Below are 19,758 nucleotides of genomic sequence, written 5' to 3'. Positions count from 1 at the left end.
ATATATATATACATTCGCAAATAAAAAATAAACTGTTTTCGCTTTGTCATTGTGGGATATTGTGTCTAGATTGAGGAAATGTTTTATTTAATCCATTTCAGAATAAGGCTGTAACCTAACAATGTGGGAAAAGGGAAGGGGTCTGAATACTTTCCGACAGCACTGTATATGGCATCTTTGGGCCATTTTATTGTGTTTTCCATAACCCCTCAAGCATTTTAAGCTGTCCACCCGGGTTCTTTTACTCAGGGCCCCCCCTTCCAGCATTGGGGAACATCCCGCACCCCACCTATTTCTATGGGCACAAGCACTGTTCATGACACCAGCTGTTCACACCCCTTTTGTTGGTGGAGATAATTTTTCAGGGTTAATTAAAGCTTATTTCCTGCAATTTTACACATTTTGTCAAGGGGTGCAAACATAGTTTTGCAGTTTTAAATATAATTTTCTTGCAATTCTATACATTTTGCCACGTCTAATATGTATTCATGTGATATTTGAGTAACAAAAAAATTACAACAATATCTCAAAAACAAAATGACAAAAGATTAGCTGACATGGGCTAATTTGATCTGGACATTTCTGACAAGTTATAAATAGCTCTCTAAGGTATACAATGTCTAACATGACAAGAGGAACTGATGATGCACTACACAATTCTCGAAATTGCACCTTGTGCATACTACTATTAGACCTTTCAAGAGTAAGTTTAATGTCTGACTTAGTTCCTTAAAAACAGTTATTTTTATTTTTGGCGGGGACCTCCCACAGTTTGGTAACCACTGTAATAGAGACCCACAATGGAGTGAATATATTGATAAAAGTATATTCACCTCCACTGTGGTACTCTGTACGGCCCCATGCGGCTGGTTGGTGGCTGTACAAAAGACCTCAGAGTGGAGCATCCATACTACTGAGATGAACTTGATTAACCAAGTTGATTTCACCTGTTGAGTCTCCTCTCAATGCCACACTCTTGCCACTAATTATCAGGACTGCCCTGGCTTATTCACACCTTTTAGTTTGTATTTAAATTCTGTCAAGCCATTCCTCCGTTTCTTTCCAGTTGTGTTAAGAGTAAGTTTGTTTACTATTTTCCATTTATATTTTAGTCAAGTCATGACATTAAGATGTCTTCTAATTTCCTTATTTGAAATATATTGGTTGAATAGATTCATACTTATCACCTGCTTATGTCCCTCCTTTGTTGCAGAACCACACACATTCTACTTTACCATGTCCAACCACAAGTCCTGAATAAATATATGAACTTTGTCATCTGCCAGAGTACCCCTGGTGAAATCTATCCAACCATTTACCTATCTTGGGTTTCATAGCCTATTTTTCAGCGGCAATATTGGAAATTACTGCCAGGGGGGGTAATGGACCAAATCTGCGATGGCACTATACCCAAAAATATGTATTTAGACATGCCCTTATTTAGTTGGTAGATGTAATTTTTATATTGTTTGGAATGATTTTACCCTATTTTCTAACAGGAAATCCTGGTTGACTGACATGCTTCCCAGAATTCCCCCAATCTTAACAATGTTTTTCAAGGTATCTAGTCTTAGTCTACCAAGTTTGATATATTGAATAATTAATTCACCTATCCTCTCGACTAAACGTATACACTGAGTGTACAAAACATTAGGAACACCTTACTAATATTGCGCTGCACCCCCTTTTGCCCTTAGATCAACCTCAATTCGTCGGGGCATGGACTACAAGGTGTCAAGTGTTCCACAGGGATGCTGGCCCATGTTGACTCCAAAGCTTGCCACAGTTGTGTGAAGTAGGCTGGAGGTCCTTTGTAGAGGTCGACCGATTATGATTTTTCAACGCCGATACCGATTATTGGAGGACCAAAAAAAGCCGATACCGATTAATCTGCCGTTTTTTATTTATTTTTTATTTATTTGTAATAATGACAATTACAACAATACTGAATGAACACTTATTTTAACTTAAAATAATACATCAATAAAATCAATTTAGCCTCAAATAAATAATGAAACCTGTTCAATTTGGTTTAAATAATGCATAAACAAACTTTTGGAGAAGAAAGTAAAAGTGCAATATGTGCCATGTAAGAAAGCTAATGTTTAAGTTCCTTGCTCAGAACATGAGAACATATGAAAGCTGGTGGTTCCTTTTAACATGAGTCTTCAATATTCCCAGGTAAGAAGTTTTAGGTTGTAGTTATTATAGGACTATTTCTCTTTATACGATTTGTATTTCATATACCTTTGACTATTGGATGTTCTTATGGGCACTTTAGTATTGCCAGTGTAACAGTATAGCTTCCATCCCTCTCCTCGCCGCTACCTTGGCTCGAACCAGGAACACATCGACAACAGCCACCCTCGAAGCAGCGTTACCCATGCAGAGCAAGGGGAACAACTACTCCAAGTCTCAGAGCGAGTGACGTTTGAAACGCTATTAGCGCGCACCCCGCTAACTAGCTAGCCATTTCACATCGGTCACACCAGCCTAATCTCGGGAGTTGATAGGCTTGAAGTCATAAACAGCGCAATGTTTGAAGCACAGCGACGAGGTGCTGGCAAAACGCACGAAAGTGCTGTTTGAATGAATGCTTACGAGCCTGCTGGTGCCTACCATCGCCCAGTCAGACTGCTCTATCAAATCATAGACTTAATTATAACATAATAACACAGAAATACGAGCCTTAGGTCATTAATATGGTTGAATCCGGAAACTATCATCTCGAAAACAAAACGTTTATTCAGTGAAATACGGAACCGTTCCGTATTTTATCTAACGGGTGGCATCCATAAGTCTAAATATTCCTGTTACATTGCACAACCTTCAATGTTATGTCATAATTACGTAAAATTCTGGCAAATTAGTTCGCAATAAGGCAGGCTGCCCAAAATGTTGCATATACTCTGACTCTGCGTGCAATGAACGCAAGAAAAGTGACACAATTTCACCTGGTTAATATTGCCTGCTAACCTGGATTTCTTTCAGCTAAATATGCAGGTTTAAAAATATATACTTCTGTGTATTGATTTTAAGAAAGGCATTGATGTTTATGGTTAGGTACACGTTGAAGCAACGACAGTCCTTTTTCGCGAATGCGCACTGCATCGTTTATATGCAACGCAGGACTCGCTAGATAAACTAGTAATATCATTAACCATATGTAGTTATAACTAGTGATTATGATTGATTGATTGTTTTTTATAAGATAAGTTTAATGCTAGCTAGCAACTTACCTTGGCTTCTTACTGCATGCGTTGGACTAGTTAACCGTAAGGTTGCAAGATTGAATCCCTGAGCTGACAAGGTAAAAATCTGTCGTTCTGCCTCTGAACAAGGCAGTTAACCCACCATTCCTAGGCCGTCATTGAAAATAAGAATGTGTTCTTAACTGACTTGCCTAGTTAAATAAAGGTGTAAAAAATATAGCGACCATTCCGATTAATCGGTCGACCTCTAATCCATAGCATGGATAGAAGAAGGTTCCTTTATCTTCAACCTCGTGTTGCGTTTTCGGTTTGTTGACTACTCAGACCTTGGCTGCAGCTCGGGTCACTTAGTCTATGTTAATTCTTAACTCGCATGTCTTATACCCTCGGCTCGGAAGTGGGCGTTTCCTCCTTTAGGGCAATTCTCTGGGCGTACCAAGTTACGAGGCAAGGTCTGGATTTTACTCAGATCCAATTTAGACAACTAACTTCACATTTCATCTTTACCAAAACATCCTCTTTGATTTGGACATTTCCCAACCAACGTACAATGTATAAACATCAAGCATATACTAGGAAAACTCTTAAGTTACAATGTTTTCGTTATAACGTTGTCCTTTAACTTTTAATAACATAACAAAAATGACATTCATTTTCATATTCCATCTATCGTCATTACCACCCTTGTGGCTGACGAAACCCATTGTCCCAAAGTCCATTTATTGCATGTTAATGTTCTGAGGCCGGTTCTCCATAGTGAGGGGACAAAGGAATTTTGTCTGCTGCCTTAGATTTACAATGGGTGGGAGGTGTCATAAACCCCCCCACCTTCATACCCCTCGATCTCTTCTCCTCTGGTGGGTGTGAGAGATCTCTCTGTTGGATTGTGGTCCCCGGTAACCTGACCCGAGCAGTTCGGTCATGACACTACCTCATCTTTGTACCCCACACATTATCTGTAAGGTCCCTCAGTCGAGCAGTGAATTTCAAACACAGATTCAGCTACATAGGTACGGTATACGTAACAACAACATTACATTCAGTACCACTTAGTCTCACTTCCTGGCTGCTCATAAATTCAGTGGAGAACCGGTTCTCCAACCACTAGGACCATCCCCAACCTCTCCCGTATCCCTAAGAAAGTTTTGGTTTGGCCTGATGTTATTATGATGTACATCATGACAATGGACTTCACGACTTTGATCATGTAACACATTTTCTCTCCATCTGACCTACCCGAGGCTGAACTAGTGACCATCTGTCCTGCTACAGTGCCTTCAGAAAGTATTCATACCCCTTCATTTATGCCACATTTTGTTACAGCCTGAATTCAAAATGGATTAAATAATTAAAAAATTCACCCATCTACACACAATACCCCATAATTATAAAGTGAAAACATGTATTGCAAATGTACATAAGTATTCTACATCTGTAGAAGCACCGTTGGCAGCGATTACAGCTGTGAGTCTTTCTGGGTAAGTCTCCAAGTGCTTTCCTCACCTGGATTGTGCAACATTTGCCCATTATTCTTTAAAAAAAATCTTTAAAGCTCTGTCAATTTGGTTGTTGATCATTGCTAGACAACCATTTACAGGTCTTGCAATAGATTTTCAAGCAGATTTAAATCAAAACTGTAACTAGGCTACTCAGGAGCATTCACTGTCGTCTTGGTAAGCAACTCCAGTGTAGATTTAGCTTTGTGTTTTAGGTTATTGTCCTGTTGAAAGGTGAATTGATCTTCACATTTCTGGTGGAAAGCAGACTGAGCTAGGTTTTCTATGATTTTGCCTAATAATATTACTGAGTACCACTCGCCATATTTCAAGCATAGGGATGGCTGCATCATGTTATGGGTATGCTTGTAATCATTATGGACTGGGGAGTTTTTCCAGCATGAAAGATAGATTTGAGCCGGTCGGTCACTAATGTTGTATTGGATTTGCCCCAAACATAACACTTTTCTATTCAGGACAAAAAAAGTATTGCTTTGCCACATTTTTTGCAGTATTACTTTCGTGCCTTGTTGCAAACAGGATGCATGTTTTGGAATATTTGTATTCTGTACAGGCTTCCTTCTTTTCACTCTGTCAATTAGGTTAGTATTGTGGAGGAACTACAAAGTTGTTGATCCATCCTCAGTTTTCTCCTATCACAGTCATTAAACTCTGTAACTGTTTTTAAGTCACCATTGGCCTCATGGTGAAATCCCTGAGCAGTTTCCTTCCTCTCCGGCAGCTGAGTTAGGAAGGACGCCTGTATCTTTGTGGTGACTGGATGTGTTGATACACCATCCAAAGTGTAATTAATAACTTCACCATGCTCAAAAGGATATTCAATGTCTGCTTTTTACATTTATTTTTTATGTACAAATACAGTGGCAAGAAAAAGTATGTGAACCCTTTGGAATTACCTGGATTTCTGCATAAATTGGTCATAAAATCCATAAAAAAGTCACAACAATAGGCAAACAGTCTGCTTAAACTAATAACACAAACAATTATATGTTTTCATGTCTTTATTGAACACACTGTGTAAACATTCACAGTGTAGGGTGGAAAAGTATGTGAACACTTGGCAGCAATAAACTCAACCAAACGTTTTCTGTAGTTGCGGATCAGACCTGCACAATGGTCAGGAGGAATTTTGGACCATTCATCTTTACAAAACTGTGTCAGTTCAGCAATATTCTTAGGATGTCTGGTGTGAACAGCTCTTGAGGTCATGCCACAGCATTTTTAATCAGGTTGAGGTCAGTACTCTGACTGGGCCACTCCAGAAGACGTATTTTCTTCTGTTGAAGCTATTCTATTGTTGATTTTACTTCTGTGTTTGGGTCATTGTCATGTTGCATCACCCAACTTCTGTTGAGCTTCAATTGGCGGACAGATAGCCTTACATTCTTCTGCAAAATGTCTTGATAAACTTGGGAATTCATTTTTCCGTCAATGATAGCAAGCTGTCCAGGCCCTGAAGCAGCAAAGCAGCCCCAAACCATGATGCTCCCTCCACCATACTTTACAGTTGGGATGAGGTTTTGATGTTGGTATGCTGTGCCTTTTTTTCCTCCACACATAGTGTTGTGTGTTCCTTCCAAACAACTCAACTGTTTCATCTGTCCACAGAATATTTTGCCAGAAGCGCTGTGGAACATCCAGGTGCTCTTTTGCAAATTTCAGACATGCAGCAATGCTTTTAGATATACTTTTGTAACCCTTTCTAGGTTTATGCAAGTCAACAATTCTTAATCAAATCAAATTGTATTAGTCACATGCGCCAAATACAACAGGTATAGACCTTGCAGTGAAATGCTTACTTACGAGCTCTTAACCAACAATGCAGTTATATTTAAAAAAAATACAGATAAGAATAAGAGAGAAAAGTAACTAGTAATTAAAGAGCAGCAGTAAGATAACAATAGCGAGACTATATACAGGGGGGTACCGATTTAGAGTCGATGTGTGGGGGCACCGGTTAGTTGAGGTAGCATGTACATGTAGGTAGATTTATTAAAGTGACTATGCATAGATGACAACTGAGTAGCAGTGGTGTAAAGAGAGGGGAGGGGGGCAATGCAAATAGTCTGGGTAGCCATTTGGCTAGATGTTCAGGAGTCTTATGGCTTCAGGGTAGAAGCTGTTTAGAAACCTCTTGGACCTAGACTTGGTGCTCCGGTACCACTTGCCGTGTGGTAGCAGAGAGAACAGTCTATGACTAGGTTGGCTGGAGTCTTTGACAATTTTTAGGGCCTTCCTCAGACACCGCCTGGTATAGAGGTCCTAGATGGCAGGAAGCTTGGCCCCAGTGATGTACTGGGCCGTTCGTGCTAGCCTCTGTGGTGCCTTGCGGTCGGAGGCCAGGCAGTGATGCAACCAGTCAGGATGCTCTCTGGTGCAGCTGTAGAACCTTTTGAGCATCTGAGGACCCATGCCCATAATCTTAGGTCTTCTGAGATCTCTTTTGTTTGAGGCATGGTTCACATCAGGCAATGCTTTATGTGAATAGCAAACTCCAAATTTTGTGGGGGGTTTTTATAGGGCAGGGCAGATCTAACCAAAAAAATCTAAAATTTTGTTTCATTGATTGGACTCCAGGTTAGCTGACTCCAATTTAGCTTTTGGAAAACTCATTAGTTTAGGGGTTCACATACTTTCCCCAACTTACACTGTGAATATTTAAATGATGTATTTAATATAGACAAGAAAAATACAATACTTGGTGTGTTATTAGTTTAAGCACACTGTTTGTCTATTGTTGTGACTAAGATGAAGATCAGATAAATGTATGACTAATTTATGCAGAAATCCAGGTAATTCCAAAGGGTTCACATACTTTTTCTTGCCACTGTAGGTTGCCCTTTTTGCAAGGCATTCTAAAACATCCCTGGTCTTTGTGGTGAAATCTGTGTTTGATAGTCACTGCTCTACTGAGTGATCTTACAGATGGTTGTATGTGTGGGGTACAGAGATGAGGAAGTCTTTCAAAATCATGTTAAACACTGTTATTGCACACAGAGTGAGTCCATGCTTATTTTGCGTCTTGTTAAGCACATTTTTACGCCTGAACTTATTTAGTCTTGCCATAACAAAGGGGTTGAATACTTATTGACTCAAGACATTAGAGCTTGTTCTTTTTTATTAATTTGGAAACATTTCGAAAAACACAAGTCCACTTTGACATTATGGGGTATTGTGTGTAGGCCAGTGATAAATATAAATGTAAACCATTTTAAATTCAGGCTGTAACACAACAAAATGTGGAAAAAGTCCAGGGGTATGAACACTTACTGAAGGCACTGTATACGTAACAACAACATTGGGCGGTAGGCCTATGTTGATTTTTCTCAGTAGTGCCCCTCTAGTAGCTGCGGGATGCTCTGCCGATCATTGTTTCGGTTGTTTCTCCTCTTATAATTATAGACTTTCTGAATATGCAAATCATAGAAACATTGCTGGAACATTTGTCATGTCTATTCTCCAACATGGTACAGTAGACTGCAATCTTAATAGTTGGCCTCATGTCTAAACACGTGTTCTTTTGTTTTCAGGCTGTCTGCTGGTTGAGGAGTTGTGGGGCTCCCTGCTGATCCCAACGTCCTTCCGATGAACCCCATGAATTCCATGAAACCTGGCCTGCCTCCTAATCCACACAGGTGTGTACCAACTACCCACCCAGCCAGACAGCCAGCCCATCTCTCCTCCCTCTCCATTCGATAAGGATGATTCTTAGCTTTGATGTGGTTTTGTAGATTAGAAGAATGGCTGTGACTTTCAGGGTCTGTATTCACATGTCTCAGAGTAGGAGTGCTGATCTAGGATCAGGTCCTCCCCTCTTATTCATTATGATTTAAAACACAAAACTGATCCTTGGTCATACTCTGAGATGCTTTGTGAACACGGGCCCAGAAATACATCCTTTCTGTGAATTTCTGTCAAGGAGGCAAGGGAGAGTCAAAATGAACTGACCGATAAAGTGATCTTCTTTTGAGGATGGCTGGTTAAACGTGGGAGTTGAGAAAAGAGTGTGACAGTAAAGGTTTTATTTTAATGAGAAAGTACACCCACACAAGGCAAAAATGTCACCACCTCTTACTCCAACATAGCTTACTCAACAAAGTTTTGTGCTGATATAACCCTCACTTCAGTCTGGTTTGCTTGGATAGAGGCCAGGGTCTAGCCTACCAACATCACCTACTACGACCCCAACAAAGAGCTCAGACTCCAAGTGGACGCGTCGAAGTATGGACTAGGTGCAGTGCTACTGCAAGAAGGAAAGCCCATCGGCTACGCGTTCAAATCTGACTGTGAAATTAACTACGCTCAAATCGAAAAGGGACTGTACGCCATTCTGTTCGGGTGTAAGCGTTTTCATCAGTACGTATATGAACGACAAGTCATTGTGAAATCTGACCACAAGCCCCTCGAGTCAATCATGAGGAAACCGCTAGCCGCAGCCCCGCCAAGGCTACAGAGAATGATCCTTCAACTACAAAAATACGACTTCACAATCACTCACCGTCCAGGCAAAGACATCCCTGTCGCAGACACACACTCCAGGTTTCTTACCTACAAGGACAGCAGCCTCAGTGAAGGCATGGACATGCAAGTGCACACTGTGTACAGCAACTTACCAGTTAGTGACACAAAACTGAAGGAGAGCTGAGCAGAAACAGAAAAGGACACAACTCACACAGCTGAGGAAAGTCATACAGGATGGATGGCCTGAGGAGAGGAGAAAATCACCTCTGAGTGTCTGAGTTCTGGAAACATCGTGATGAACTATCACAGATGAACGGAATCATTTTCAAAGGAGAGAAAATCATCATTCCTACCATTCTCAGAGAAGAGAATGCTGGCCGCATGGAAACGGAGAGCACGGGACATTTTTGTTTTGCCCCGGAATGTGCAAACAAATAGAGGACATTGTTAATAAATGCCCCACATGTCTTGAACGATGCCCCTCAAACACCAGAGCCAATATTACCTCACTGTATCCCAGACCAACCCTGGCAGGTCGTGGCAACCAATCTGTTCACCTGGAACAACGAGGACTACATCTTAACAGTGGACTACTACAGCAGATACTTCGAACACGACAAGCTTCACAGCACCACATCTGCAGCTGTGATACACAAGCTGAAAGCAATCCTTGCCAGGCATGGCATTGTAGAGACTTTAATATCTGACAATGGCCCCTGTTACAAATTAAATGAGTTTGAATCCTTTACAAAAGCATGGGAGTTCACACATGTCACCACAAGCCCACATTAGCCTCAAATGAATGGCCTTGCTGAAAAATCTGTGCAGATTGCTAAATCACTCATGGACAAAGCAAAAGCAGACGAGAGACCCCTACCTCAGTCTCCTTGAATACCTCAACACTCCAGTTGACAACTTCAAATCACCAGCCCAGCTGTTGATGAGCCACAGACTTCGCTCAAACCTTACCAGCACTAACCAGCAGCTGCACCCTGAGGTCGTCAGCTACAAAGAAATGCATGAAAAACGTGCACAGACACAACTACGACAGGTCAGCGAGACCACAGCCACCACTGAACGACGAAGAGTCAGTTAGAATCCAGGAGCATAGCCACTGGAAGCCAGCAGTCGTCATACAGCCAGCTGACACTGAACATTCATATCACGTCCGCACCGCAGAAGGAGCAGTGTACCGTTCAAACTACAGAGCATGTATTTAAAAGAAACGCTTAGAATATGTTGTACATTTTTCTTTAAAAAAAAGGGATGTAATATTCATATGTGTAAACATACTGAATTGTAATTGGATGCGTTTAACCGCCGTATCATACTGCGCTATGATTGGTTAAGACCACCCAGGGGGGTGAGGTCATATTCGGTTGATCATGGTATGAGACACGCGAACATGCCAGTTATAGCTTGCTAATAACGAGCTATGTTTAGAAATATCCTGTCGTACTGCATTTTATTTTGTACAAAGCGTGCAAAATAAGACGTGCCTTTTGGCTTTATAGTTGATATGAAAACCAAGTTGATATGAAAACCAAGAGAGATGGAAATACGTTTGACAAAATTCTGTAATTAGTCCTGTCTATACAGAAATAAATTAAATCATTCAAAATACTTCACAAGAAAGCATGACTTAGCCACAGAGGAACAATGATCATTAGTAACAAAAAATGTCATATTTTGCTTTGTATTGTTTCAAATCAGAAGCTCTCATAGGTTTATGCCTATTTGGGAAACCCGCAATTTGGGCAGCGCGTGGCAATAGGCCTAGCTGTCAGTGAAAAGCATAAAAAATATGTGTGAAGATAATGTGTCTTGAGTATAATTAAACATTTTGAGACGAGAAGAAGCGGAGTGGTGTGGTGAAGGCCAGTCTCTCCAGAATGGCTCATCGGTTGCCAATTCTTGCACATTCATTGTGTGAATTGTTTGCCCTTTTTATTTTATTTGATCAATTCCCTATTACATATGTCACCAGTAATAAATGTACCGTTAATCCTTGTCATTTGGTTACATTAATTTATGTTAATGCATGCATTAATTACTTTCATTTGCCGTTCTCATTCTTGGAGTGGAGAGGTCTTGGAGTGCGGAGTTCACAACCTGCTACACTTGTTTTGTTTTTTGTTGTTTTTTTTCTTCATAACCATAATTTACCAGATTTGTCATTTTTTCATTCCTTTTTGTTTGGAGTGCTCGATGTGAACAATGAGCATGTGTCTGGTTTCTCTCTCCTAATAATGTTGAGGGAGCGTGCGCGCCTGAGCATGCATAGAAGTACCTGGCCTGCTGCGTGGCAATGTAGGAAAGTGTTATTTTTTAAATTTATTTTTACATCCATTGCGAATGATAATATATTAAAACTATAGTTTTTCACTGTAAGCTATTTGAAAAATCTTTCGAACAATCTCCCTCGATAATCACCAATCCTCGATGTGGAAGAGCAATGGAATTTATAGGCCTAGTTCCATGCGCTCATTTCTTTATGCGCCAATGGATCATGGTGTATCAATATGTTGGTGACCTCGCATTAGTTGACTTTTAGATGTTTATCATTTTAATTCAGATTTTTATGATTAACCATGTGACAATGATTTTGAGAAATGAAAACATTATTATTGCAATGAAATTGTTCCATTAAAACGCGCATATGAAAATCATAACTGGTACGTAAAACGGAAGAAATGGTAGGATAAATTGTAAGCTTCCCCAAACTTGAAACTCACGCGCCGCCTATAAAGTCTTTCTAAAATAATTGCCTCCACGTTTTATGGTCGGGTTTTGCCTATAGGCTACTTTGAATGAAGGTAAGACATGCCTCATTTAAATGAAATAAAACATTCAGGTTTCAAACAAGAATGTTTTTAAAATGCATACTGCCTCCAGCTCACATTGTGAAGTGGTGGATGACGCGCTGATAGCCTGTTGCCTGCACTTGAATTGTGAATGGGGGGCGCGCTTCAATAGCCTGTTCGAGAAATAAATACATTAAAAAAAAAAATATATATATTTGAACTGTGCACCAAACTGTGTTAACACAAGCATTTAGAATTGTTCCGCAATGAATGGGCTTATAAAAGCATGTTTACTCCAGCAGCAACCAGCTGATGAGCTCTGTATGCTGTGCATGTGTGTGACAGTTGTGTTGGATAAATAAGATACACGATGACTAATACACACAGGCCAATTTAATTCCACTAAATTATGCAAATTAACCTATAGACTGATGAGCATGATGGTCAAATGTATTTCCACCGACTGGTATTTCCATGAATGAATATAAGCATTATTTTGCAATGAGATTTTTTTTTTTTATATCTCCCAGTCATTTTGGCCTGCAACAGTTTTATTTATGGACTTTTCATTTTTTTTATCAGCCAAAATAACAGAAACCATGCTGTGCCTGTGTGGCCACTGTGCCAGACTCAACAAGATGTGCGCTGCAAGGCTGATTATGGAAAGCAAACAGGAATAACTAGAGCAGTCCTGTTTTATCCAGTATGAGTCACACACGTAACTTCTCTCTTGGCACTGCTACTTTTACCCGTATCTAGGTGACGGCTTTGTCTCCATGGAGACATGGTGCAGTGTCGTGTGATAATGTGATTGACATGCACAGGCAAATCCACTGAGTAAAGCACAGGCGGCACACATGCCCAGCACAGATTTTTAAATATGCAAGGGCTATAGCAAAGCCAGAATCTTCAGGCATGCATGTTGCTTACATGTATAAATACATGTCCATATTTCTCTCCTGACTCAGCAAAGCTCCAGCATCCGCTCAAAGCTCCACAGACTTATCCGCCTTAACCCATAGTTGAGGTCCCTGAAGGGCCACAGAGGAAGTGTTGGCCACGATCCAATTCTCCAGTCAGTAATCTCTCTGTCTCTCCTCCTCCTCAGTGACGGCTCCTACCCTTATGACCCTGTGTCCTGGCAGCAAGGCAGCAATCAGCCGGCAGGCTCCCTGTCTGTGGTAACCACAGTGTGGGGGGTAACCAATCCTTCACCCAGCCAGGTATGGATAGACACGTGACCCCACGAAAGCAAACCTTAAGGCTGCGTTCCAAATGGCACCCTATTCCCTATGTAGTGCACTACTTTTGACTAGGACCCATTTGGGACGCTACTTACAGCTGCAATATGTCACCCTCCCTTCCCTTCCTCCACATGCGATACATCAACATTCCAAAGTACAAGAATCATTGCGGTGAATCATATTAGAACTAGGTTGATAGTGATTCACCTCATCAACACTCCTGTTTGTTTCTCCTCCCCCTCTCAGGTCCTGGGTGGGAACCCGATGGGTCCAGGTGGGAACTCTGGTGGGGGAAACATGATGCCCGGCCATAGCCCTGGGATGGGCCAGCAGTTTTTAGGTCAACAGGGCTACCCGGAGCCCAACAAAGGCTACATGCAGCAGGGCATGTACGGCAGGGGCAATGGGGGATACCCCGCCGGGCCTGGATACGTGGGCAGGTAAGCGACAGACAGACCGACCGATATAGCCCAGGCCACGTGTTTTTATCTCCGCTCATTCATGTGGAATTACCTCGAGGAGAGATTTGGAGGCAAAGATTAAGGGAGTCAACATCTCCCACACACACACATACCCGTGTTGGTAATATGCCTCTGGCCACTACAGTATGTGAAGGCTGGATAGTGTCAGAGCTCCTCATACCATTGTGGATTCAGTCGACTAGTAGGCTATTTAATCCTGAGTGGTGCACTGCAAAACTAAATCGATTAACATTCAGGGTGACACTAATCTCAATACACCATTAATTTTTGAATAGCTGGAACTGTTCCCTCCGAGCACAAGGGACAAGTGTCCAAACCAAAACAGAATGAATTAGCTGCCAGACATACATGTTGTATAGTAGTCCTCCTGTAGTCTTTGTATAGTAGCCAAGAGGGTGATGGTTTCTGTTAATACGGAACAGTTACTGTTTTACTGGGGGAAAATGTACCTGTGTGTGAAATACTGGAGTCACACTATTTTCAGGTTGGTTTATTTTGAAACAACCATTTCTCTGTCCCATCAGTTACCCCAATAACGGAGGGGGGTCTATGGGCATGCCCCCTCACGGCATCCGCCCTCAAACCGACTTCACCCAGGCGGCGGCGGCAGCGGTGGCTGCAGCGGCTGCCACAGCAACCGCCACAGCCACAGCAACGGTTGCTGCTATCCAGGAGAAGCAGAACCAGGAGATGAACTATGGCCAGGTAAGGAAGGAGGTAGGGAGGGCAATGTAGTACATGCTCTGTAGTGGATTTTTCCATAGGTACAGATCTAGGATCAGCTTGCCTTCCCCCAAATCCTAACCTTAACCATTACAGGGGGAAATGCTAAACTGACCCAAGATCAGAGTCTAGGAGCAACTTAATCCGACTCTGTAGTGCATACTGTCTGCTATAGTAGTACTATTGTCTCGAATGACCACAAGCCAGGGGTTGCGACATAAACACCTTATGGGAGTTGCCTGTCAGACTCATGTATTGTGCAGAAACATCCAACCAAAATGGTGGCCTCTGTTGGTCTGAGTGGATACTGCACCCCCTGCTGGCTATAGGAGTGAGTGGCTTATGTCATGTTTAACAGAGGGAAGTTCTTCGACTTTGCAACACTGCTCAATATGGACCGTATTTATACGTTATTATAACCATGTAACCCAGGGAAAACAGAGAACATCAAAGTGACTACTGTTTCCTTAATCTCATCCGCCATGTCATGCCCACACTAACCTAGAGGACTTTTCAGATGGGCGGCGGTGCGGGCTACAACACACAGTTCATGCAACACCCGGGCCCCAGAGGTCCCCCTGGCATGTCCCCGGCAGGGATGGGTCCCGCTCGTCCCCCGTCCATGGGGCCCATGTACGGTGCCCCTCAAGGTCAGAGGATGCCCCAGCACCCAGGCTACCCCGGGGCTCAGCATGGACCACCCAGGCCACAGCAGGGACTCAAACGCCCATACAATGCTGAGGTGAGTCTCTCCCGGCGAATGACTTCACATACTTTCTAATGCAAACCATTTGTAGACTGACAGCCATAAGTAAAAAATATACAGTGAATTATAATATTATGTTAACACCTATGTACATCCATTTTATTAAGCTTGATATGGAGTTTGCCGTTAATGTAGTTGTTTTTGGTTACACTGTCCAACTTCACCAAAATGGGCCATTCTCTTATAATAGCCAGGTGTCACTTCACATTTTAGCAAGTAAACGCCTCCAATTAATGCTGGGTATCAAAGTGTAATTTTGCGAGCTTAAAATGCAAGTAAGCTCAACTTCCTTATTTGGTGAGGTTTATCTCAGTAACATTATAGCTTTCATTTGTTTGTATCCTCATCATACCAGAAATATAATTGTGTGCCCAGTTTTGCTTTGAGGTCAACACATACAGTATCTCGGTTCCATTTTGCCCCCTCTGTGTGTCTCCCTCAGGGCTTTACCGGGCAGCAGTATGGTCCAGGCATGGCTGGCCCTGCTCCTGGTCAGGGACCCTACCCTGGGCAGCCCATGCAGTACCATGGGGGCCTGGGACCCCAGCGCTCAGCCACCTCCCCCTCCTACCAAGGCCACAAGATGCCCATGCAGCAGGGCAACATGGCCCAGTACCCCTCGGGACCAGCCCACCCAGGACAGTACTACAAGGTAACGCTATCCAGTGTCACACCCCTATTCCTGTCTGTCTGTTGCACAGTCTGCTGGGCTGTGCTGTGCTGTTTTCACACCCTCCCCCCTTTTTGTGTGTATGTCCTGGCTGGCTACTGTAATAATACCCAAACTAGAGTCCAAAGTACAAGCCAGTGCTGTGCGATTTGCCTTTCAGTCGGAGCAGTTCAATGGACAGGGCAACACACTAAATGCACTAGCGGCCGGGGGAGTCAGTGGAGTTTACAACACCTTCAACCAGACTGCAGTCAATGGGGTGAGACGGAGAGAGAGAACTCATTCCACCTTCATTATGTTTTTGTGTAACATGGTCCTAGATCTGTTTGTGCTGTCTTGCCAATGGCCGTAGGATTTGGAAAGACGGCACAAACAGATTTGGGACTAGGCTTTTCTTTGTGTGTAGAGTTGTAGACCTACGTTGCCTCTGAATGCCAAAATCTCAAAGCACAGCACATTACTGCTATTTTTAGTCCTCCAAGTACAGCAACCTAACCCTACTCTCATTCTCTTTGTGTCCTAGCCGGGCAGGGCGATGCCTGGTTATCCAAGCTCTCCCCTTCTTGGAAACCCCACCCCTCCCATAACCCCAGGCAGTGCGGTGCCCCCCTACATGTCTCCTGGCCATGACGTCAAGCCCTCTTTCCTGCCTGACATCAAGCCAAACACGAACTCCCTACCCCCACCACTCCCCACAGGTAAACCTCAAACATGACACACTCTTACACAGAATTTGCTTTGGAAATCCCTTGTCTCTCAGTAGCTAAATTATATTTTATTGGTCACATACACGTGTTTAGCAGATGTTATTGTGGGTGTAGCGAAATGCTTGTGCTTCTAGCTCCGACAGTGCAGTAATATCTAAAAATTACACAATATATACCCAATATATACAAATCTAGTAAAGGAATGTAATTAAGATTATAAAAATGTATGGACGAGCAATGTCAGAGCGGCATAGAATAAGATACAGTAGAATAGTATCAGATACAGTATATACAAATGAGATGGGTAATGCAAAATATGTAAACATTATTAAAGTGACGAGTGTTCCATTTATTAAAGTGGCCAGTCTCATGGCCTTGAGATAGAAGCTGTTTTTCAGTCTCTCGTTCCCAGCATTGACGTACCTGTACTGAGCTCGCCTTCTGGATGATTACGGGATGAACAGGCAGTGGCTCTTGTGGTTGTTGTCCTTGATTAGCTTTTTGGCCTTCCTGTAACATCGGGTGCTGTAGGTGTCCTTGAGGGCAGGTAGTTTGCCCCCGGTGATGTGTTGGGCATACCGCACCATCCTCCGGAGAGCGCTGCGGTTGCGGTGGTGCAGTTGCCGTACCAGGCGGGGATACAGCCCGACAAGATGCTTTCGATTGTGCATCTGTAAAAGTTTGTGAGGGTTTTAGGTGACAAGCCAAATTTCTTCAGCCTCCTGAGGTTGAAGAGGCACTGTTGCGCCTTCTTCACCACACTGTCTGTGGGTGGACCAATCCAGTTTGTCAGTGATGTGTACGCCGAGGAACTTGAAGCTTTCCACCTTCTCCACTGTGGTCCTGTCGATGTGGATGGGGGGTGCTCCCTCTGTTGTTTCCTGAAGTCCACGATCAGCTAGGCTTCCATCCAATTGGCGACAGATTTTCATGCAAATATTCAAGAATCTACATAAAGAAAATAGGTCAATTTTCCCCACCAGTGGTGTGTTTCCACCAAACTGACTGTGCGTGATGACGTAGTGCACACAATGTGCATTTTTGGCTTATGTTTTTTTCCCCTAATGTTCTATGTGTTGTCACAAAAACTGTTGCTTTAAATAGAACATGTGCCTACTCTGGTTTTGGCACGTGTGCTTTAGCCAGCAGCTCGCAGATACAGGGTAATGGCTAGAAGTGATCTAGCTTTTGACTAATTAACGTCACGTTAAAATGCTAAAACAAATCTACTTTTGACGTTAATTTGACAAAAACAGGATCCCGTCTAGCCATGACTCAGAAACAGTGCGGGTAGGCTAGTCTACATTATGAGATTATGGATATTTTTTTAAACGGCAGTCAGGCATCAATCATCATGTCACCAGAATAAGACCCTCAGCATTTATTGGAAAGGAGCATCAATCTCATACCATGCACTTTCAGCACCCTGTGAAGTTCATCATAATTTATTTCATCTGTAGCCTAATTTAAACTGCATGTTTTCCTGAGTCGTAGTGTGAGGACCACACACCATGTCAACGTGTGATTTCAAGTTTACTTCAATATGATGGTTATTATATCAATATTTGGTATTTGCGCATCGATGCGTTTCCATCACCATTTTTCACATAATTAATTTTACCGACACAAAAAGATCCCACCATGTCGAACGAACAAATTATCTATCGGTATTTGTACCGAAACTTCCTGTTCCCATCACATCTGTTGTGATTCATTTTTATATGGTATGACATTACTCGCATAAAAACTGTGGATGGAAACATGGTTAGCGTAGTCTTTGTTTTCATCATTTCTCTGCATTTACGCAAGTAATGCTCGGTACCTCCAGAAAACAGAGAAACTAGTGTTGTGTGTGTTTGGACGGTCTAACAACGAGACATGGTGGCTGATTGATTGCGCCTGACTTTGCTCAACAGGTAACCCCAGCGATGACCTGCGGTTGACCTTCCCCGTACGAGATGGCGTGGTGCTGGAACCCTTCCGCCTGGAGCACAACCTGGCCGTCAGCAACCATGTCTTCCAGCTGCGCGACTCCGTCTACAAGACCCTCATGATGAGGTCCGAGCTCTGCTGCTCTTCATTTTATATATTGGATTGTACTGTGCTATGCTATACCCTACTGTGCTATATTATAAACTGGGTGGTTCGAGCCCTGAATGCTGATTGGCTGAAAGCCGTGGTATATCAGGCCGTATACCATGGGTATGACAGAACATTTATTTTTACTGCTCTAATTATGTTGGTAACCAGTTTATAATAACAATAAGGACCTCAGGGGTTTGTGATATATGGCCAATATACCACGGCTAAGGGCTGTGTCCTAGCACTCCACTTTGTGTCATGCTAAGAACAGCCCTTAGCTGTGGTATATTGGCCATATACAGTATCACACCCCCTCGGGTCTTATTGCTTAACTAAACCATGCTATACTATACTACTATATTGCTGTTGTAGATGATTTGGCGTGTGTGGGTGCGTGTGTGTACCGTACGCAGGCCGGACTTGGAGCTCCAGTTTAAGTGTTACCACCACGAGGACCGTCAGATGAACACCAACTGGCCAGCGTCGGTGCAGGTGAGCGTTAACGCCACGCCCCTCACCATCCAGCGTGGCGACAACAAGACTTCCCACAAGCCCCTGTACCTGAAGCAAGTGTGTCAGCCCGGGAGGAACACCATCCAAATCACGGTCACAGCCTGCTGTTGTGTAAGTGTCCTGCAGTGCACACCCACACTCTGTTGAATGGAGTCTCACCATTGTAACCAACTCTTCTGCAAGTGTCACAGTTCAAATTGAGGCACAGTCAAACCTGTTGCCCTCTATGTAGAGTGTTCACTATTGCACTAATAATCTCTAATCCTAAACATCTATTTTGCTGTCTCGCTCCTCCTCTCTCCTCTTTCTACCCCTCGCCCTCGCTACCTGCAGTCTCACCTGTTTGTGCTCCAGCTGGTCCACAGGCCGTCAGTGCGCTCGGTGCTGCAGGGCTTGATGAAGAAGCGGCTGTTGCCAGCGGAGCACTGTGTCACTAAGAGTGAGTGTGGCATTTATTTATTGAACCTTTAATTTATCAGGAAACTCCCATTGAGATATAAAATCTATTTTACAAGGGAAACCTTTCATTGGAACTAGGACTACCTCTGGTACCACCATTTGCCATTCTCGGTTGTCT

The 19,758-nt window shown here is 42.8% G+C and overlaps 1 protein-coding gene across 5 annotated transcripts in view; it reads left to right on the top strand.

The window, feature by feature from the left end:
• The window catches only part of LOC139576319 (zinc finger MIZ domain-containing protein 2-like), a 77,782-nt gene that overhangs the window by 38,411 nt on the left and 19,613 nt on the right, over positions 1-19,758 (top strand). For all 5 annotated transcript variants that reach the window (XM_071402271.1, XM_071402268.1, XM_071402272.1 and 2 more), the window contains exons 2-12: positions 8,260-8,364; positions 13,103-13,217; positions 13,485-13,678; positions 14,245-14,425; positions 14,961-15,185; positions 15,652-15,861; positions 16,040-16,138; positions 16,403-16,577; positions 18,503-18,644; positions 19,082-19,292; positions 19,515-19,620. In XM_071402271.1, the coding sequence (XP_071258372.1) occupies positions 8,315-8,364; positions 13,103-13,217; positions 13,485-13,678; positions 14,245-14,425; positions 14,961-15,185; positions 15,652-15,861; positions 16,040-16,138; positions 16,403-16,577; positions 18,503-18,644; positions 19,082-19,292; positions 19,515-19,620 (1,708 nt within the window). In that variant the 5' untranslated portion in view covers positions 8,260-8,314. The remainder of the gene's footprint in view (positions 1-8,259; positions 8,365-13,102; positions 13,218-13,484; positions 13,679-14,244; positions 14,426-14,960; positions 15,186-15,651; positions 15,862-16,039; positions 16,139-16,402; positions 16,578-18,502; positions 18,645-19,081; positions 19,293-19,514; positions 19,621-19,758) is intronic.

The sequence above is a fragment of the Salvelinus alpinus genome, chromosome 5 (genome assembly GCF_045679555.1).
Source record: "Salvelinus alpinus chromosome 5, SLU_Salpinus.1, whole genome shotgun sequence".
Lineage (NCBI taxonomy): Eukaryota > Metazoa > Chordata > Actinopteri > Salmoniformes > Salmonidae > Salvelinus > Salvelinus alpinus.
This window is presented reverse-complemented; position numbering and strand designations above follow the sequence as displayed.